Source organism: Anticarsia gemmatalis, chromosome 21 (genome assembly GCF_050436995.1).
Source record: "Anticarsia gemmatalis isolate Benzon Research Colony breed Stoneville strain chromosome 21, ilAntGemm2 primary, whole genome shotgun sequence".
NCBI classification, from domain to species: domain Eukaryota; kingdom Metazoa; phylum Arthropoda; class Insecta; order Lepidoptera; family Erebidae; genus Anticarsia; species Anticarsia gemmatalis.
Genome location: NC_134765.1, coordinates 10,539,149 through 10,559,956, shown reverse-complemented (window position 1 = coordinate 10,559,956; position 20,808 = coordinate 10,539,149). Strand labels below are relative to the sequence as shown.

Genomic DNA, 20,808 nt, shown 5'->3' with positions numbered 1-20,808 from the left:
GTGTGAATATTTACAATAGCGTGGGAAATTAATATAAGATATATAAAATATGTATCTCGTGTATTACATGCGAATATATAGGTAGAGGTGTTTAAAATACATCCACGTTTCGCCATTTACAATATACTATAAGTTCTATGTATTTATGTAATATGGGGTGAGTCTTTTATTATGTATTGAACGTTATCAAACTCCAGGCTGCTATTGAAAAAAATCTAAATTAATTTGACTAATAGTGGGGATCGAACCTGAGGCCTTATGATAAGCAGTCGAATACACTTATTGACCGTCACAGAGTCAGTCAGGTTTTTTATTGATTATCTTATTTCCTTAAGATATAAAGTACTTACATACACACTCTCGTAAGATATTCAATTCAATAGCACTAAAATATATTAAACTTTATGACCTGGTAGGCATAGACCAGAGTGGTAATATTAGGAGAATGGAAGAATATAAGTAGATACTTATCTATTGTAGCCAAGAAACTCATCTTCCATTTTTCCGGAGAACGAATAGTGATTTGCGTAAGCTATTCTTTGACCTGCAAAGTTAGGTTGTAAGAAGTAATCCTATTGTTTTACCGACTTCAAAAAAGAAGGAAAGGTTTTCAATATGTCTATTTTTCTTCTGTTGTATGTTACCTCATATTTTTTTATTAGGGGTACCAATTCTGACGATTGTTATTTTATTTGATTCAGGTAGACTGGAGAGTATATAATCTAGTTTCTGAATAGAATTTTATGTATTCTTATTTGTAAAAAGTATTAAATGTTTGGGTCTCTTCAGCCTGTATGAAGCAGGTAGGTACTGATTATATGAAAAATTACCTACGTTTAGGTATTATTTATCAGAATTTAAGGGCAAGAACTCATAAGTGTCTGAAGTTAGTAATCGAAGTTTACTTTGCAAATATAATAATATGCAATGTGTGTGTATTAATAATACATACAGCATTATTAAGTACCTACTTCACACTTCTGCAGATTATAGATGATTTATTACTTAATAAAAACTTAAGAGTTGACTAAAACTCTAGCTATCAAAATAATAAATTGATTGCAAAGAAAGACTGTCTCTGTTTTCTGGGCGGTAGTGAACGATAACCGTTCACGAAGTTTGAAATGCGCGTTACATTACGCGGTCCACTCGTCTGTATACAGCCTAACAATAAAGTTGACTCGTTTATTGAGATAATTCATGTACTGAGAACAAGTCCGGTTGGCGGGCGCTCTTGTACATGACTCGTGTTTAAGTGTCGGCAAATGCTGCTTGTATTTAACCCTTCAATCATTCATACGATCTTAAGGACCGAAGTTCATAGTCCAATATTGGCTGTCATGAAATTATATTCATCATTTAATAATATTGTGCGGATCCTCTCGTATGTATACAAAGTTTAAAAGTGGACCAGGGTTAAAAAAAGGTAGTATGAATTCTAAATGCTGTGGATCAAGTCTCTTTAAAAAAAACACATTTACGAATTGCATTGTTACAAGTAACTAACCTTCTAAAAAAATTATAGAAGTAGTTATTCAGTCAACTATAATAGTGTAATTGGGATCAATTAAGTACGGAAGGACTGTACCGATAAGCTTTTGATAGATAACCTAACAGAAATTTTATTATTTTTTACATACACACACCTTATTGCTGTGAGAGTAGGTTTAGACCTTCACGGAAAGGATCAGAATCACTCCCAATAGGTCCAGAACCAATAATTGGACTACCTGATGCGACAGTCAAACTGGCAATAACCAACTTCACCAGGGACCAGCATCTGAAAGAATGGAAAGCCATATCTGGACTAACCCATTCGAAACTGTTCATAAATAACGTCAACAGAAGCTGGAGTAATAACCTAATAAACCTCAGCAAAGACAGCATCAAGAAAATACTTGGTGCTTTCACAGGACACTACGGCACGAACTACATGTTAAACAAAATAGGAGCCATAGATGACCCCAAATGCAGGCACTGCAATGAAGAAGCAGAAACCATGAAACACATACTGTGCGAGTGTGATGCTTTAGGAAGGAAAATTATGGATCTTCTAGGATGCGGTTACCCTAAACCAGAAGACTACAGGCTGCTTCCGGTGGGGTGCATAGCAAAACTGATAAGTTTTGCCCTGCCCCCCAACGTCTAGAGTAGCAAAGGAGGGGGTGACACAAAGGATCAGGAATGGTCGAAGTGTCAGCCAGGCATTAACTGGCACCCCCACCCCTAAGATAAGATAAGATAAGGTTTAGACTTTAAGAGAGGCTAGACTGATGATTAACTATTTTTACTTGCTGTCTTGTCTTACTAACTACATAAGTGTAAAAGTAAGAAGTGATTGTAGTTAAATCCGTTCGTAAACTCGCAAAATACAGCACGACCTTAATTGCTCTGTGCAATTTGTATTGATTAATGATAATAATAGATAAGTATAATTTTATTTACATTAGCCACATTGGTAGTGACCTGTAATTTTGCATTTTACTGTTATCAAAATTATATTTCGATCTGTATAGGTATTGTGCAATTTAATGTTTTGTTATTAGTGATGCACCACTGCGGACCATACTATGAAAAAATAAAAACCTAGCTACTTTGCAATAACACCAAGACAATTTGAACTATCGGCCGCCCGCGTCCTTCGTACACGTGGACTTTACTCGTTTTCACAATATTTTTATTGCTGCTCTTCTTATATTAGTCATAGCGTGATTTTATGTATAGCATTAATTATTTTTTTATTCGAAATAGTACTGAGGTAAGCGCACTCAAACACTTTTGCCTTAAATAATGGAGTATACATGGCTCCGGTGCAACAGCACAGATTCTTAGCTGGACAGAGTAGAGTCGTGAGAAAAATGAAACATAAGTAAACGAAAAACTTTATTTATGCGCAGAAAAAAAGAAAAAAATTGGCTGCGAAGACCGCTTACCATCAGGCGGGCCGTATGGATAAAGGCTCTCGGTCGCTAGCATGTCATTATCAATCACATAAGTAATGCACATTCTTGTGATTCTCCGACCACTTTTTGACAAGTTTTTGCACATCACAATACCTCTAAAAATATCTTCATACAGTTATTATATGATGTAACATGATTTCTCGTGTCATAGTTATTTATATATCGTGTTAGTTTGTAACGAAAGTGATCATTTGTCTGCTAGTACTACGTTTTGTTCATTTTGTGAATTATGTAGGACACACTCATTATATACATATTTGTGGACTCTTCTATTGCATGCATTACTTTACTAGGTATATAGATATTTGCGAATTCTTGTTACTATTACATACTAGCTGACCCGCGCAACTTCGCTTGCGTCCAATAAGAGAGAATGGGTGAAATTTTTCCCCGTTTTTGTAACATTTTATACTGGTACTCTGCTCCTTTTGGTCGTAGCGTGATGATATATAGCCTATGTCCTTTCTCGGGTATCAAAATAGCTCCATACCAAATTTCATGCAAATTGGTTCAGTAGTTTAGGCGTGATTGAGTAACAAACAGACAGAGTTACTTTCGCATTTATAATATTAGTATGGAAGTATGGATTAGATATTGCCATGTAAAATAATGACATATAACATCACGCCTTAGATACTCAAAGGTGTAGTTAGAGGTGTATGAAATACGCCTACGTTTCGCTACTTACAGCATTAGTCTGTAATTTAGGTACCGAGCACGTTAACAACCTCCGGGGTATTAATGAGCATATTTTTGATGAGTAATAAATCAATAGCATCTGACCGCAATCGAACCCGGATCTCGTGACCAAAAACTGCTTCTTAGGGTTTAAGTTCAACACGCTGGCCGAGTGCGGGGTAGGGTTGTAAAACTTTAAATAAAAATTATAGAATCGACTGTTAGGCGGTAGGTACGAAGTTTGCTGGGACAGCTAGTAGGCTATATGGTCCATACTAATATTATAAATGCGAAAGTAACTCTGTCTGTCTGTCTGCTACTCAATTCACGCCTAAACTACTGAACAAATTCGCATGACATTTGGTATGGAGATATTTTGATACCCGAGAAAGGACATAGGCTATATATCATCACGCTACGACCAAAAGGAGCAGAGTACCAATAATTAATGTTACAAAAACGGGGAAAAAATTCACCCATTCTCTCTTATCGGACGCAAGCGAAGTTGCGCGGGTCAGCTAGTAGGCTATAAGTTAGCAGTCTACGCAGACGGAGGACAAAAGCTAGTATGAGTTTATAACATTGTCAGTAATTTTCTACATACCAATGGTCCATATAACAGTTATCTTATTTATTACTTATATTATTTTTATATTTTGACCCCAAAAACGGTACAGCAGAGTTACCTACCATATTTTCCTTATGCGCCTGCAACAGGTTATATTCAAGACATCGAGTTTATTGCTTATTGCTAAATCTTTCAACTATTCTCATCACGACCTCCAACATCAGCGGCTTTCTGTAGAGATCCTTTTAGCACAGTTTGAGTGAAATCTTGTTGGCGACTGGACCTTTTTGAGTGAGTTTTACTTTATATATTTAAGTGCTTGCTTCAGTTTTTTTTTGTTTTATGACTGCCTCTGTAATGAATATGATTAGTGGTCAAGAAGTCCTGGGTTCGATTACGAGGTCAGGCAGTGTTATTGGTTTTTTCTAAATTACAAAATTTGTAGTTAAATAAATTCAACCCCTTAATGTCCCACTGCTGGGCAAGGGTCTCCATAATGAGGGAAGGGTTAAGCCCACCACTCTGGCCAAGTGCGGGATAGGTTATTTATATTAGAATATTTCTCAACGTAGCACAGAGTATAGTAAGGTGTGTTTTTCTGCCTTTTGAATATCCCTGCGAAAATGTTAATATATTTATATTTTAATGGGATAATAAAATGTAGTATTAAAACAAAACACTGAGTAGTAAACTCGTTATAATTCAATTAAATAGGAATGTTTACAATATAAGGACAGTGACCCTAAAACAAGACGTTCATAGTAGTCACCGTATATTCTATTTATCTACATACAATTTAGCAACACTATGACAACTGGTTTATACAGACGGACTGCATAAATGCCCGGTTCTGAGGTACATTTAGCGGTAGTTTATCTATTCAATAGCGTTTAAGCTATTATAAACATGACAGTTTGAATAGATAAACTACCGCTAAATGTACCTCAGTAACCGGACATAAGACTGCAAATGTGCTGTTTTTTTATAGACAACTTCTGAAACATTGTGGTTAGCTATAAGATAAGATTTATTAAGTAATCTCTTGTCTTAAAATCCTTCAGTGGAATTTAAAGATTATTATTATTAGTAACAACAACCGTTATTTAGTAACATTAAATATTTCTCAAATAAAATTAATTAATTAATCAAATAATATTATTTGGAAAATTAAGTAGGATTTGAACCTGCAATCAATCACTTTTTCAATGATGTTAATTACAAAACAGATTTATTACATAATGGATAATTACAGAAAAGATTATAATAACTTTCAATCTTAGGCAAGTCGTCGGTCAAACTGCATGCAGTTTAAAGTCGTAATGCAGTCCGTCTGTATACACTTAACACTTTGGTACCAAATAGACAAACATTTGAAACATCCACAAACATTTCTTATTTTATATTTATTATTCAATATAACTTTATACTCATGGAAGATAAAAACGGTTTTATAAATGCTTTTTGATGAAAATGAATTTAAAAAACTATTTTGAATTGTATTTTCATACATTAAAAACAATATTTAATTTTAATAATATTTAAATTATCCACGAGTTTTGGCTGTAGGAATTTCGCCAAAATCTAAATAAAAAAGTTAAGTCAAGCCGAAACAATATTTTTTGTTGTACTAGAATAACAGGTTATTATTAAAAATGTAAATTAATTATTTTAATTCACTTATATAAATGAATCTTCTGAAAAATAAACATTATAGTGCGAGATTTTACTAAAGAATGCCATTTAAAAAACTTGCTGAATAAAATTAATTTAAAATTCTGAATTTTGAGAAAAAAATATATCCAAAGTTTGTGTCGTGGGATTATTAATAAAATAATAATAAATCAAGAACAGCATTGAAACAGTTTCCGGGTAATTATTATTTAAAATTATTTAATTATATTCTATGTAAATTATTGTTTCCGTTTTGCGCAAATGAATATATTATTTTTTATAATTATGTTAATTCATAAAATCGACAATTTATCTTTTTGAAAATTGAAAAGAACTACGGTAAATAAGTTATATTCTTTGTAAAAAAACTATACATTGTTTACAAAATAATCACAATTTAAACAAAATAACTATATTTTTTATATTAAACAATAATATAGGAACCCAATTGAAAACAAAAATAATTAGTTAAAAATTGCCAAATAAAGATATCATAATGCTCTAAAGAACCATATATGATATTTTATAATCTTGTTAATTTGGAACAATTTATGCCAAAAATTGATATATAAAGAGAAAAAATCTATCAAATTATTAAGTTTAAAATAATATTATAATAATACAATTAAAATATTTTTACATTAAACTAGAATATATCTTATAATTTGTATTATTATTATTTGACAATTTATACCAAAGCTGTCTTAAATAGCTTGAGATAAATATTAGGTCGGGGAAAAGTCTTTTCGCATTATAGTATGTATGAACTTGTAACAAAATCTCTTTGGCTTCAAGAATCACAAATGAGTACACGGCTCATTAGGTTTCTTTGATTGAGCTCGTGAGGTACCCAAATATCGAGCTTTTCTGTGTAGAGAAAAGATTTTATTACAAGTTCATACATACTATAATGCGAAAAGACTTTCCCCGACCTAATATTATTATCTTATTATTACAGCTATAATAACAGAAGAACATATATTTAGGCCTTAAGGTGACGGCTCGCTGGCGAGACAGAGACATGAGACATGAGACAGGAGACCGAAACATGTGACGGCGACTGGAGACTGCGACCGTAACTTTACTTACGATCTGATTCCTGTAGCAATCTCGCTTGTGAACTGTTTCATATGCATTCACGGCCAGTTTCTTCAAACATAATCAAAATCAATTCATTTATGTCAAATGCTGACACTTATGACAGTCAACGATACAGAGAGTGAATTTACCGCCAGTTCAGAAGGTAGGGCCAATGAGAAGAGCTGGCATGAAACTCCTGACCACTCTTTTTAATCATCAAGTGATTAGAACAATATTTCTGTTAGACACAAATCATTGATGATGTAAGGAGCTGCAACCAACACTACCGAACACACATTAAAACATAAGTTAAATCTATATATTATGGTGCTAGCAAACAAGATATCAAATAGTAATTTAAAGTAACAGCTAAAGCCTTCGACTTAAATTAGACATTTATTTCAATTCGTGAAGAAACAAATTTGATAACTTCACATTATTTGTTGCTTTTGATGAAGAAACCGGCCCTTTTTAAAGTCAAGTAAGGGTCGCAGTCTCTCCGGTTTCATGTCTCAGTCTCCTGTCTATGTCTCGCTTACTAGCCGCCATTTTTACGCATTCGTATTAAAGCGATGCGCGTGACTGTTATTATTTAAATATAATAAGTAATTTATTATTATTAATTATTATCTATTTATCATCGCCTTCAAACTGTATCGTTCAATCATAAGAATTTTAATTGAGCTCAGTGTGTGACCGACGGTTTGGATGGACCAATTATATAATGCTATCAAAACACAGAAGAAATAACAATATGGCTAAATAGTCAAATTGAAATAAACGGGAAAATAATTATTTTTCCCTAATAAGGAAACCAGAAATCGTTAAAGGTTTACTAAATTAATAACCAAATATGGCATTTATAAATGACCTATTATTACAATATCAAAGAATGAAATATGTTTAATTGGATGTAGTTATGGTTTTCATCTTTGTAACCGACTTCAAAAAAGGAGGAGTTGACATAATACGCGATGAATGTTAGATATGTTTTTTTAAATAAATAATTATTCAACGTTCAAAAGGTAGGTCTCATCCAACCAGCGATCTCACTAGCTATCGGTCTACTCGTTTTCTCCCCGGTCTACTGGTCTACTTGAGGTCCACGTCGTCACCGAGCAGGTCTTCGCACTCCTTCTCCCACTTGTCATCGCCAGCCTTGTCGGCTACCACCTCGTACTCATTGAGTTCAGCTTCCAGCTCCTTCTCCCATTGTTCTGAAAAATAATTTGTATTTACGCTGTATTATTCATAATTATTTTTGAAATAAACATAAGTAAATGACAAAAAATGTGTTTGTCTCTGTAATAAATACGACAGTTAATTTTGATATCTACAATATTTTTGTACAAGACAAAAGAATAATTCAATATAATATTGATATATTGTTGTACTGCTGAAGGTTTCTTTTTTATTAGCCTAAAAAAATCGCTGGAAATGCGTGGGAGTTGAACCCACGACTTCGCAATTATAAGCTTTAAGATTCTACTACTTAAACTATCACCACTTATAATGAACTTATATTTTAATGCCGATTATATATATTTGCATATATTTTGATTAATTATGCATTTATTTATCACGTTTTTGAGATGGTATCATTATTTCAAAATTCCTGTACTGGCTCAAAATCACGTGTTGAATACTTACTGATTTGCTGTATTAATTAAATGATTAACTGATTAGTAATTGGAAATTAAATCTGAGATTGATTACAGCATGGACAGTCTAGCAACGCGACAGGTACTTATACAATCTTAAGTTTATCAAATTATATTACCTCGGCATTTTAAAATTAGTCTTAATTCGTTAATGGATTCTAAAATTTATCAGGATCAACGGTAATGGGTTAGCTAAAACTATAACTTCATATTCAAAAGCAATCTCAGATTTAAAGATGACTCCCATGCCTAATATTTTCCTACTTTTATGTACATGCCAGAACTTACCAGTATGTCCTGACAGTCACCAACAACTTAAACTAACTTAGGGTGACTAATTACAATATAAAATAACAACACCAATATTATTTTAGAATAATATAATTCAATTCATAATAACTAACTATAAATGCCAATTTTTCATTTTTTTTAAACTATACGTTGTAATTTCACTAAACAATGTTTCGAGTGAAAAGTATACACTGTCGCTAGATTACTAGGATACCTAAGAGATGGGGAAACATCGGCTAGAAGCCAGGGTAACGCACAGGGGAATATGATATAGAAAATGAACGGGAAGAAATCGCTGAGACGCGATATTGAGAAATCATCAAAGATTCACTGTACTATGATTAAATGGACACCGATTAACGATTATAACCACGACTAATTTATTGCTCAATATTTTATTGAATAACTTTGCTATACACTGATATTAATGTGCAAATATCTTTTGACTTAACAGGGGAATATAATCTCATTTATTGCCGAGAGTTTATTTTTTGACATTAATACAAAGTTTATAGCAACAAAGCAAACTAAGTGACAAACAAACCCGGGCGACAGTATACTAGGCCTGACACTTGCCATTCAAACGTGAAACGCTATCATATAAATAAGTATCCACCTAAATCTACACAACTTTTATAACATTGGATAATTATCCTGATTAATATAGACCTAACGCTAATTGTAAATAATTACAAAACAAACGTGAGGAGGATAGATTGTGTTGTCAGTTACATATTGATAGAGGTTTTAAAGTTCTTTTGAAGTTTATGAAGACGGCAGTTACATGGATTCTTTTATAATTGACTGTCACCCATAAGTGATATGTCGCGGCTACAGAACTTTCCCTTTCGTACAAACAACAATATCATACACCCATAAATCATTTCTACGTTCCCTATAAATTACCATTTTTTTACTCTGAGAGATATCATCCCTTAAGTAGATTGTCGTTTGTACGTCCAGCAACTTTAAAATATATTAAAAATTGATGAAAACATTCGAGATAGGCTGACAACACAAGTTTATGTACAAAAAGATTTAAGTTTCAACATTGCTACAGCGGCAAATTAGAAGGCGAACTGTCAAAACAATCAAGAACCACCAACTTTGAGAAATATATAGAAGCGTATATATAAATAATAAACACAAACAAGCAACAATAGATCATAAAGCTCAAGTAACAAGGGTCATAATACAAGTAGCAATGTCAAAACCTGCACAATAAATACTTACAGTTAACGCTACTGAGCCGAATTAATGAACTGTGTGATATATTATCATCTATTATAACCTTAATCATTACTTAGACATATATAACATTTAGTAGACATTAAAATAGGTTCCATTGAGAAAATTTTATATTGATTTTTATTTATTTTTTTATAGATAAGTATACAATTCAACCGTTATGGTCTTTACGTCAATAGCGAGTCGTATGAGAGTTTCAGGACCATTTACAGCTATTAAAATACAGACCAATCAACTACCAGTGACATACAACAGATTAAACAAACACATGGTTATATATACAATTATAGTCCTTATATCAAAGGACAGAAAAGCTATATTGTCATATAACATTCATTTCGTTTAAATATATACGACACACGAGATAACAAGGATGAAGATATGACATAGTGATATATCTTTTAAAGTTCAAATAATAATGCGAACAAGTTTAAATTCTATAAGTAGTAACGTTTAAATTATATAATATATTATATATATTGTGTGAGAGGTATAACAGTGAAGTGTGTTGACATAATAATGCCATAGTTGTCAAGCTAACAGCATCACAAGAACGAATCATCGAAGTAAGAAAAACATAACTTAAATATTAAATATACATACATATAATTTAATATATGGCGACACTTAGTAACCCATTTTAAATATCTCGAAGAATAAGCGTTATAATTTTAGCTTGAATTTTTCTATATGTGCGTATTCGCTACTTGTAATGGCATTATTTTATCAAAGGAGAAACAATTATGAATGGTTTCCAGCAGTACATTCTGTTCGCAAGCATCGTACCGACTAGATATTGACTGTTCTATACATTACACACCGATGCGATACACTTGCTGTCACCACCTACACTCCAATGAAATAGTGCGATAGAATTAGGCGATGTAAGAAATAATCGTATATAATAATACATAGGATTCTCTAGGTATTTTATTTAAACTCTAGATTATATAATAAGTTGAATAATATATAGAACAGTGTAGTGGTGTTATATTTGTGATTGTGGATGCCCATTGGATGTCCGTGCGAAGTTAAGCTGCATTCCAGGGAAAAAGGAAAAATATATGCATTTAGCGACAGTTTCAGTAGTACACATCATTTTTATATTTCATGATATATTAATGACATGAATATAGAAATCTTTTTTGTTAAAATTTTGAAGAAAAAATAGTAAATTTTGAAGTGATTTTTTTTTCAAAGAAGTGTTTTTTTTAGTATAATCAGAAGTGGGTTTTTAGTGTAGCCAGATAGATATTTACATATACAAAGAGCATGCAAGGCGAAATATTCCTCAAAGTTGGTTATCATTGAAATATGACATCGCGATAGTTAGTGAAACCTAATCTTTAGAAGAGTAGAATTATAATAATGAACATGTATATGATAAAACGAAGAACATAAAAAACACAAAAAAGAAAAAACAAAAAATCCGTTTTTTTTTTATTTTTTTCTATTTTTAAATAGACGTTTATCCTCCCATCACCTTATTTTAAAGTAAAAATAAATGCATATACCCATTACGGGTCATATAATACTATCAAATTGTTAGTAAAATAAAAGGAAAAATAAAAAAAATATTAGTAAAAATTAAAAAAATAATCAAGTCTTACCATCGTCATTTTCTCTATCAACTTTCAAAGATTTAATTCTTTTCTTGACATCGTCTATAGATTCCTGAGAGGACTTCTCATTGGCTATCAAATTGTCGCTCGCCGACTTATCGTCGTCTAACAAAAAATAAACAAAATAAAAATATGAAAAATGAAATAAAATGGCTGATTCATGATTTGTATGTATTATTGTGCCTATAATTTTAAAATTTAACGTGTCTTTATAAATCTAGTAATACTTATTATTTTGATTTTGTAACCATTATTTTATAGGGTGACTATTTTTGAGGTGATTTTGACTGATAGATAGCTCTTTAAATACCAGATGCAATAGAAAACATTTTATTTAACGCACTGATCAGTGCTTTAACAAATAGGATTAGGCCATATGAGCTATATATTCATGTTATTTAGAAGTAGTAAGTTTATTTTAACTATCTTTTTTTGAAGACGTCACCCGCACAAAAAACAATGCTCTTGTGCCCCGGGGAGCAAGCATACAAACAACGGGCACAAAGTACAACCAGACCCGAAACAACTATTTGTGGATCGCACAAATAATTGTTCTATGTAGGAATCGAACCCACGACCTCCCAACGCACTTCGCCACAGAGGCCGTTTTACATGCTCTTATCATATTATTTACAGAAAACCTTCTCATTTTCTGATCTAAGATAAGAATACATTTTAGATATTTCAGTCACCCCATAACATTAGATTTCATTTCATAGTCACCTCAATGAACAGTAACAATATTATTTTGCACAAAACACCACTATATAGTGTAGCACTCAATGACACGTGAACCTATATATAACTGAAAAAATAACACCCTACTAATACTGAATGATGACATCCCCCCATATATGAAGAAACTTCAAACCTGTCGTTACAAAACTTAATTTAGGGTAAAAATCTTGATATTTATGTCAATATTGGGTTTTTAAAGCAACCACTACCTAAAGAATTTAATGAATAAAATGTATGGCAGTAGTGTAATTATGACGTCATAATCTAGTATTTTTGTAAGGATAATATTTTTATGTCTGTATTTTAAAATTTCAACTTCATTACGAATGAGACATGTTAACATTAGTCAAATATTTGAGATCAAAATTTTAACTAAATAAAGCTTCACATTTTCAACCGACTTTTACTAAAGTAGTGTCTTAATTTGCATATAAGAAACTTTAGTCCCCAATTAAGACAATCAAATTCAAGTGTTCATAAATGAAGTTTTGTAAGGTGTTGTTAAAAAGTGTAAATCGTATGAAGGCTCGTGTCCTACCTATTTAGTCAGCGTCAGTAATGTCAATGGAGGGTATATGGCGGCTATAAAGCATTTTGTTGTGGCGCATACCCTGGGTGTCGTCGGCACTGGCCTGGCGGCTGGCGGCCGCGTCCGCCTCGTTGGCCTGGCAGATGAGCGACAGACGGTAGAAGTAGTTCCGCCAGAAGTTCTCCTCCGTGATACTGGAATGGGGAAACCGTTTATAAACATAATCTATACTTCTATACTAATATTATAAAGCTACAGAGTTTGTTTGTTTGATTGTTTGTTTGTTTGTTTGAACGCGCTAATCTCAGAAACTACTGGTCCGATTTAAAAAAAATCCTTCAGTGTTGAAAGCCCATTTATCGAGGAAGGCTATAGGCTATATATCACCACGCTACGATCAATAGGAGCAGAGTACCAGTAATAAATGTTACAAAAACGGGGAAAATTATGACCCATCCTCTCTTATGTGACGCAAACGAAGTTGCGCGGGTCAGCTAGTATATATATTAGGTCGGGGAAAATGTCTTTTCGCATTATAGTATGTATGAACTTGTAATAAAATCTTTTCTCTACACAAAAAAGCTCGATATTTGGGTATCTCACGAGCTCACTGAAAGAAACCTAATGAACCGTGTACTTATTTGTGATTCTTGAAGCCAAAGAGATTTTATTACAAGTTCATACATACTATAATGCGTAAAGACTTTTTCCCCGACCTCATACTACTATTCACTGAGTTCAACTGAATTTTAGTCCTAACGTTATGCGACACAATCGATTGACAGTCTTACCCCCGGTTTCTGAGTACTTTTAGCGGTAGTTTACCTATTCAATAGCGGTTTTTTTTATTAGTTTAAACGGTATTAAATAGATAAACTACCGCTTAATGTGCCTCAGAAACCGGGGTTTAGTAGCGCGAACTGTTTACAAATGATTTAACCCATTACTACCCCATTGCTGGGCAAGAGTCCCCTGTAGTAATGAGGGAGGGATTGGGCTTTGAGTCCACCATCCTGGCCACGGATTCGGTTTGTAGTTGTTCCTTTGTTACCTCGGCCGTTCTTTTAACAAACTGTAGTCATATCGTTTGATGGGTTAGCTGCGCGCGCAGATGGTTCCGTCTCGTTTGTATTAGGTGGTTAGAAAGAAAACTAAACCGAGTCCGGCAGATAGTAACTCGGTTTGACTCAAATTATACTCCACCCGGTTTGATTCGGTTTGCCGAATCGAATTGACACATCATTCATAGGATATTCTTAATTAAAGTCCGGAGAGCATGATTTCGTGTTTGGATATGGGTTTGCTGCAAATTGTGGTCTTACATCAGTCGATTACTTTGGATATAATAGGCGTAAAAATAACAAAAACAATAAATTAAAAACCAAAAGGTTACTAGTGTAAACCAGTTGAAATATTTTTGTCAAGTGGTTCTGCTTCGTCATCGATAAACAAGATACCATTAAATATTGGCAGTGAAATGTTCAAGTGTTTACTAAAAGATGAGGCTCGGCGTAAGATTAGTATTATCTGCCAGCTATTTATATAATATTATTGTTATTATGCCACTTGTAGATAGAAAACCCCCCTATCAAGAAAAATAAAGGTAGATTATCAGAACAGAGCACGCGACATCGCTCACGCTAAACCAGTTCCGAGATAAAAAGGAGGTACTTGAGGAAAATAAACTTCTGCCATATGGACCAGTAGTAACGATAAAATAAACATACTTTAATAATAAATATTAAAGTATAAATCAGAGGTTTCACAAATATTAGTCCAGTCGGTAATAGTTGAAATAAACTAAAGGGTATTTTTTATGTGGGTATATAATAATAATTAGTCTTCTGCAAAAAGTGTGAAGAGTAAAAATATGGGGTCTAATTATATTGATCACTCCTGGTTATTATTATTAGTCGAATGACTAGTAATCACTGGTCAGACTAGTGTCAAAGTTGTTCAACCCGAAGACCTTTGACATGGCTTAACGACCTGATTTTAAGTGCCCTCCGAAACATGAAAACGCTCAGCTCTCTCAAATATAATTTAGTAGTCACCCATCTTTGGAAAGTTCGCTCCAAAGATTACTTTACCATCGGATAGTTGACTAATTAATGAGTGTTGACTAGTATAGATTATAAAAAATTTACTTACACTTTTGGCACGAGATCGAAGCGCATCTTCTCGAGGTTAGGGTCCTCGCCCATAATGGCGACGGCCACCGGGTACATTTTGTCGTAGTCGAAATCGAACTCCACACCCGCTGGTGGCGCGCGCACGAAGTTCCGCCGGTCCTGCAACGTCACATCAAACAGACAGTCAGTTATTTTGTATTATGAGAAGTTCCATGCCGCAGGCTTGTCTTTCTCCTGCTGCAGACTGCTATAAACAAATTACACGAGGCTCCATAGAATATATGGTCCGCCACCTGGATTTATTACGCTCGTCATTTCTTTTCTGATGTGTGAATCTAGCGTGATTACCTATATTTGGTATCATTTTTGTGTCATGTACTCGAACCTGACATACAAAATTACCAAAAAATTGCGTACTAGGGCGTAGTGACATATAAAACTTTTTTTCACTTGACCAAAACTCTTCTAAAAATCATTCTGCAAGAGTCGAAAAGAAAAAAAAGCGAGTGTCTACTCACAGTGGAAAGCGAGAGGCACTCCTCCTTGAGTGCTGGTTCGTTGGGAGCGCCGACCCATGGAGGCACAGCGGCGGCACTGCCACGACTCTCCTGGCCCTTGATGAAGGCATCCTGCTCACGGTTGAACTCTCCCAGGATGCTCTGCAACAAACAATATTCATTTAAGTAAAAGCTTGTGATGATGACCCATGGGTCAAAATAACGAGAAAGTGGACCCTGCCAACTGGGAGACGGCGGCGAGGTAGACACCGTAAAGGATGGAGAGAGGAGCTTGACTTCTGCAACCCGAAATTGATACGAACCGCCGGATGTCATTTCCAGTAGAAAGTTATGGAGAGGTCTTAGCCCAGCAGTGAGACGATATAGGCTTATGATAATGATAATAATCATCTTGTAATTTAAGGATTGCTCTTAGAGACACGGTAGGTTTTTGATGGGTTTTTGACAAAGCAACAGTGATGCCATGTCTTGGATAATGAAAACGCCGGGAGGGGACGCCGTAGAAAGACATTCACATGTCATATCGGTGATGTCTTGCAAGAGGTCAGGTGCGTAGTACTCGTAACCGGTGGTCCTGTATGACAACGTACCTCTATATCAGAAGGAAAGGGAAGTTTGTAACGATCGAACCAAGTGGCGTTCTTTAGTCTTTGCCTTACCGTATGGGAAAAAAGCGTGATTTGATGTACGTTCTGGGCCATATATTTTTAAAGTGTTACAAATTTTAGTTAATCATTCGTCTAATCATTTACACGATTATATACCAGAAACAAGTCTGTAATTTCTGGGCATTTAAGACTCTAAGCCGTAAAAATGGTTGAAGAGACAAGGTATTTTTTCCTTAAAAATAATTGAGTAAATAACGTAACAGAAAAAAACGCGTACGTTTTTTTTTCACAGATTTGTGGCGCTTTGTTTCCTAGATACCATCTGAATATCTTATTGAAGAATCCTTTTTTACGGATCAATTTACACCGTAAAAAATAACAGTTTTTTATTCACAAGCTATGTTACTTTTTGCGTAGTGTTTGTTTGTAAATGTAATGTCAATGACCTGTCTAGTTAAGTACGATAATTTTCAATCGAACAACTTGTGAATAACAGAAAACCTAATTGCTAGAATATTTTAGTTTGGCAAAATATTCGGAAGTCTAGAAAACCAAATTAGGTTAAAATCTGTTCTATGGTGAAATTCTAAAATTCATTTAATCGTTAAGTATTTACCGAATAGAAAAAAAAACGATATATGAGTGATGAAATATATTACTCATATTTTTGTATAAAACAAGCGATTTACGAATTTTATACTCAAAACTAACAAAACAATTAGACCGGTATTTTACTACACTTATAAAAAATCAATCTCATACTCAATTGAGACTGACACACGTGCACCTTAACACAATTACGTTAGCGTATGCACGTGTCATCTCAACGAAACTTATAATTTGAAAACATAATAGATACTTTTTCGTGCGTGAACCATTGAAAAACGGACCTCTAAAAATATAATGTTTTGTCACAAACACTTATAAAGCATGTACAATCGTAAAATATTTTAGTATAATCTTGTCATGAGAGTGGTTTAGTTCCAGTAGTGATACAATGTATACTGTGTTTATAATATTTGAATAAATATTGAGTTAGGCAGCACTTGGCGCGGTCATTCCACAGCTGGGTGACCGTTTAGTGGTGTTTGAATTGTGCGTCTCCGTGCTTCGGATGGTCCGTATTTAGATTTTTTTTTAATTTATTCAACATTTTATGATTTTATTTACTCAAAGCTTTTTACATAATTTTAACATTAATAAAGTATTGATAAATATAAATAATTGTATGGACGTGTGTATTAAAATCAACGTATCTTGTGTATCGTGTGATGAGCACGAGTTTTCGAAGCATGCGTATTTTATCTATATACTTAACTAGCTGACCCGCGCAACTTCGCTTGCGTCACATAAGAGAATCCTAATTTTCCGCGTTTTTGTAACATTTTTCACTGGTACTCTGTTCCTATTGGTCGTAGCGTGATGATATATTAGCCTATTGCCTTCCTCGATGAATGAGCTGTCTAACACTGAAATAATTTTTCAAATCGGACCAGTAGTTCCCGAGATTAGCGCGTTCAAACAAACAACCAAACAAACTCCTCAGCTTTATAATATTAGTACAGATTATGTATGTATTTAGAAAGTGTATAAGTATGTTTATCATCCATCTGGTTACAGTACAAGCTCTGCTTAGTTCGGAATCAGATGGCTGTGTGTGAGTTGTTCAAAAATATTAATTTTCCTGATTATTTGTTTAACTTTTACGAAATAGTTTTCGATAAATTAAGTTTTATAGATACAATTCTGTATTGTTTCACGTTAAAATATATAGAAATAACTATCGCTGGTTACCACGGTGAACGAGAACATCGAAATATAACCTTATATGCCTGAGAGTTCTTTAACACAGTTTTTTAAGGTATGTAAAGTCATTAACCCGTGTTTAGCCAGCGTGGTGGACTCTTAAGTCAATCCTCAATCCATGAGGAGACTCTTGCCCAACTGTGGGACAGTGGCGGGTTAAAATTATTTATTCAAGTTTGAGAGAAAATAAATTTAACCCAATAATGTCCCAAATGGACGGAGGGGATTGACCTTGAGTCCACTAAGCTAGCCAAGAATGAGTTGAGGACTTTATGCACCTTAAATAATCGTGTTAAAAAGCTCTGAAGTAGGCAAGGTTTAATTTAGATTGGTTCGAGTTGGGGACTTAGTTTGAGAGATACGATTGTTTTATAGGTTTGATATTATTCTAGTTATAACTGTTTTTATTATTTCATATAAGTTTTATAGCCTCGTTATTGCAGGTGAGCAAACATACATACATAATAACATTTATTTATTGGTTATTAATTTTGAATAAATAATGTTTTTAAATATATTTATGATAGAGTTACTGGATCGTAATGAATTGTGTTGTTGCTCAATCTTTGCCCAACCCAGTAGGGACCAAGCGTAATATTATTTCATTTAATTCAGGTATATTTGAGAGGTTGAAAAAGGTCTTAGTAATGTTATTTTCTTGGACGTTTTTTTTGGACATTTAAAAACGTCATCGTGTTTTGATTTTTTGTGTGTCGGATACAAATCTTAGTTAATATTTATTAGTGCATTCTACTACCTAATCGTAAAAAAACCGGTCACGATTTAAATGTTCAGGTAATTACCTTTTTATGACCACAACTCTGTAGTTTGACACTAAAGATACAAAGTTATCAATATGTTGATTTATCGCTTGACATCTTAAGCCATAATTGACGTTTAGTCTACATCGTTGATTGTTGGCAGCTCCTCGCATGATCAAAATCAAAGTTGCCGTGAGTTTCTTGCTAGCTCTTCTCATAAGACTATACCCCTTTCCTGAGTTATTGGTAGATTCAATAATTATAACAAATATAATTAGTATAAACGTTTGAACTAAATAATTCAATAATTACAACACTTGGCCCTAGGATGTGTATCGAATCGAATCATTTATTCATTCATTTTTATGTCATCTATTAAATTAAACCTGAACAATATCTTAACATATACGTTTTCATTTGTTACAGGCCTGACTTCACCTGTCGTCTACAAGAAAAACAGATAAAACGACTCACATAAGATTCCGGTCGCGATCCAGTTTCAACAGATCACTAGTTTACGAACTTTAACATACATAGCAGTATGAATGATAGATAAGAAACCTTACAACTTCAGATAAAAGTTTATTAACACTTGGGTCTTGAGAGAATGAATACGTGACTATAAAAGGACCACTTAATAGTATCTCTTTTTCGGGAAAGATGGAGTTGAATCAAGTCCAAGAAGAGAAGAAGAAAGAAGAAGGAGACAAACTGACTAATGCTATAGGAGCATTGGGAAAATGGCAGGTCATGATGCTACTGGTGATCGTATGGCCAACGAAGATCTCAGCAGCCTGGCAACAACTAGGAATCATTTTCTTAGCACCAAATACCACCTTTCTCTACCAAGAAACGAATTTAACCGACAAAATTGAAATGTCCCAGTGTTACAGTGACTGTGTTAAGTATGAGTATTTCACAGAATTTGGTAATACTATCATATCGCAGTGGGATCTGATTTGTGATAGAGCGTGGATGGCGAATTTGACGCAGACGCTTAACATGTTTGGTGTTTTACTGGGCAGTATTCTGTTTGGATTTGTTGCTGATAGGTAAGTACATAGAAATGGTATTTAACTTGTTAGATAAGTAGTAGAAACTAAGGCACAGTAGAAAAGGTAGTTTATAATATGGTGTTAGAAAGTCTTGGGTGTGGTTTCTTCTCAGAACTGATAAAGATTAATTTGGCAGTTAGTCCTTCAAGTGGACACCAGATGATTAATTTGATCACAAACTCTGCTGGATTTATAAATACTAAATTTGATTTCAAGATAAACTTATCTAATAACTAAACTCATCTATTAGTTTTGTGCATATCTGCTTGTATAATTGAAAGTAGAAGCTTTAAAACTAGAGTAAAACTAAAAGAGATACAATTAAAGCGGGTGTATTTTACACGGTTCTGGGGGGCTATCACGTATCTCAGTTGTCAAATATTTGAAAGTCACTACCCTGTACATTGTTTTCTCCCTTAGAATACTGTGATTAACACGTTACGTCAAAGCAGCAATGTACTGAATAATGACCATCAATTTGACGTACACTAGCTGTCAACTGAGATACGTGATAAGCCTGCTGGTACAGAAATAAATTCAATTACAAAGCTTTTATGCTTCGTGCACTTTATATTCGCTGTATATTTAATAAAACGCAATGTATGCGAGTAATGCAAGCACTTTAAATTCTGCCAGTGGATACGTTATTTATAAAAAGCCTCAGTTTACATGAAATATTGTTGGCCTGCAAAAGCTTATATAAAAAAATATATCTTCAAACTTGTGTCATCATGAGATAATGATTACATTTTCGGTAAAAAATACAAGCTGTTCTTAGTTTAATAACATCAATACTATTCCGTACTATAATAATATTATAAATGCGAAAGTAACTCTGTCTGTCTGTTACTCAGTCACGCCTAAACTACTGAACCAATT

The 20,808-nt window shown here is 33.7% G+C and overlaps 2 protein-coding genes across 10 annotated transcripts in view; one reads left to right on the top strand and one right to left on the bottom strand.

Annotated features, from left to right (window-relative positions):
- Positions 1 to 20,808, top strand: part of LOC142982380 (organic cation/carnitine transporter 2-like) — a 39,367-nt gene that overhangs the window by 8,584 nt on the left and 9,975 nt on the right. Inside the window, exons 1-2 of one of the 3 annotated variants that reach the window (XM_076128842.1) lie at positions 17,288 to 17,424; positions 19,301 to 19,926. In XM_076128842.1, the coding sequence (XP_075984957.1) occupies positions 19,535 to 19,926 (392 nt within the window). In that variant the 5' untranslated portion in view covers positions 17,288 to 17,424; positions 19,301 to 19,534. Of the gene's footprint in view, positions 1 to 17,287; positions 17,425 to 17,933; positions 17,965 to 19,300; positions 19,927 to 20,808 lie in introns of those variants that run through there. The other 2 variants (XM_076128843.1, XM_076128841.1) reach the window with 2 other exon arrangements.
- Sap47 (Synapse-associated protein 47kD) overlaps positions 4,890 to 20,808 on the bottom strand; it is a 115,377-nt gene continuing 99,458 nt past the window's right edge. For 4 of the 7 annotated variants that reach the window (XM_076128844.1, XM_076128847.1, XM_076128846.1 and 1 more), the window contains 5 exons: positions 15,700 to 15,840; positions 15,201 to 15,340; positions 13,131 to 13,243; positions 11,771 to 11,887; positions 4,890 to 8,177 (listed from right to left, as the gene is read on the bottom strand). In XM_076128844.1, the coding sequence (XP_075984959.1) occupies positions 8,053 to 8,177; positions 11,771 to 11,887; positions 13,131 to 13,243; positions 15,201 to 15,340; positions 15,700 to 15,840 (636 nt within the window). In that variant the 3' untranslated portion in view covers positions 4,890 to 8,052. Of the gene's footprint in view, positions 8,178 to 8,984; positions 11,197 to 11,770; positions 11,888 to 13,130; positions 13,244 to 15,200; positions 15,341 to 15,699; positions 15,841 to 20,808 lie in introns of those variants that run through there. The other 3 variants (XM_076128850.1, XM_076128849.1, XM_076128851.1) reach the window with 3 other exon arrangements.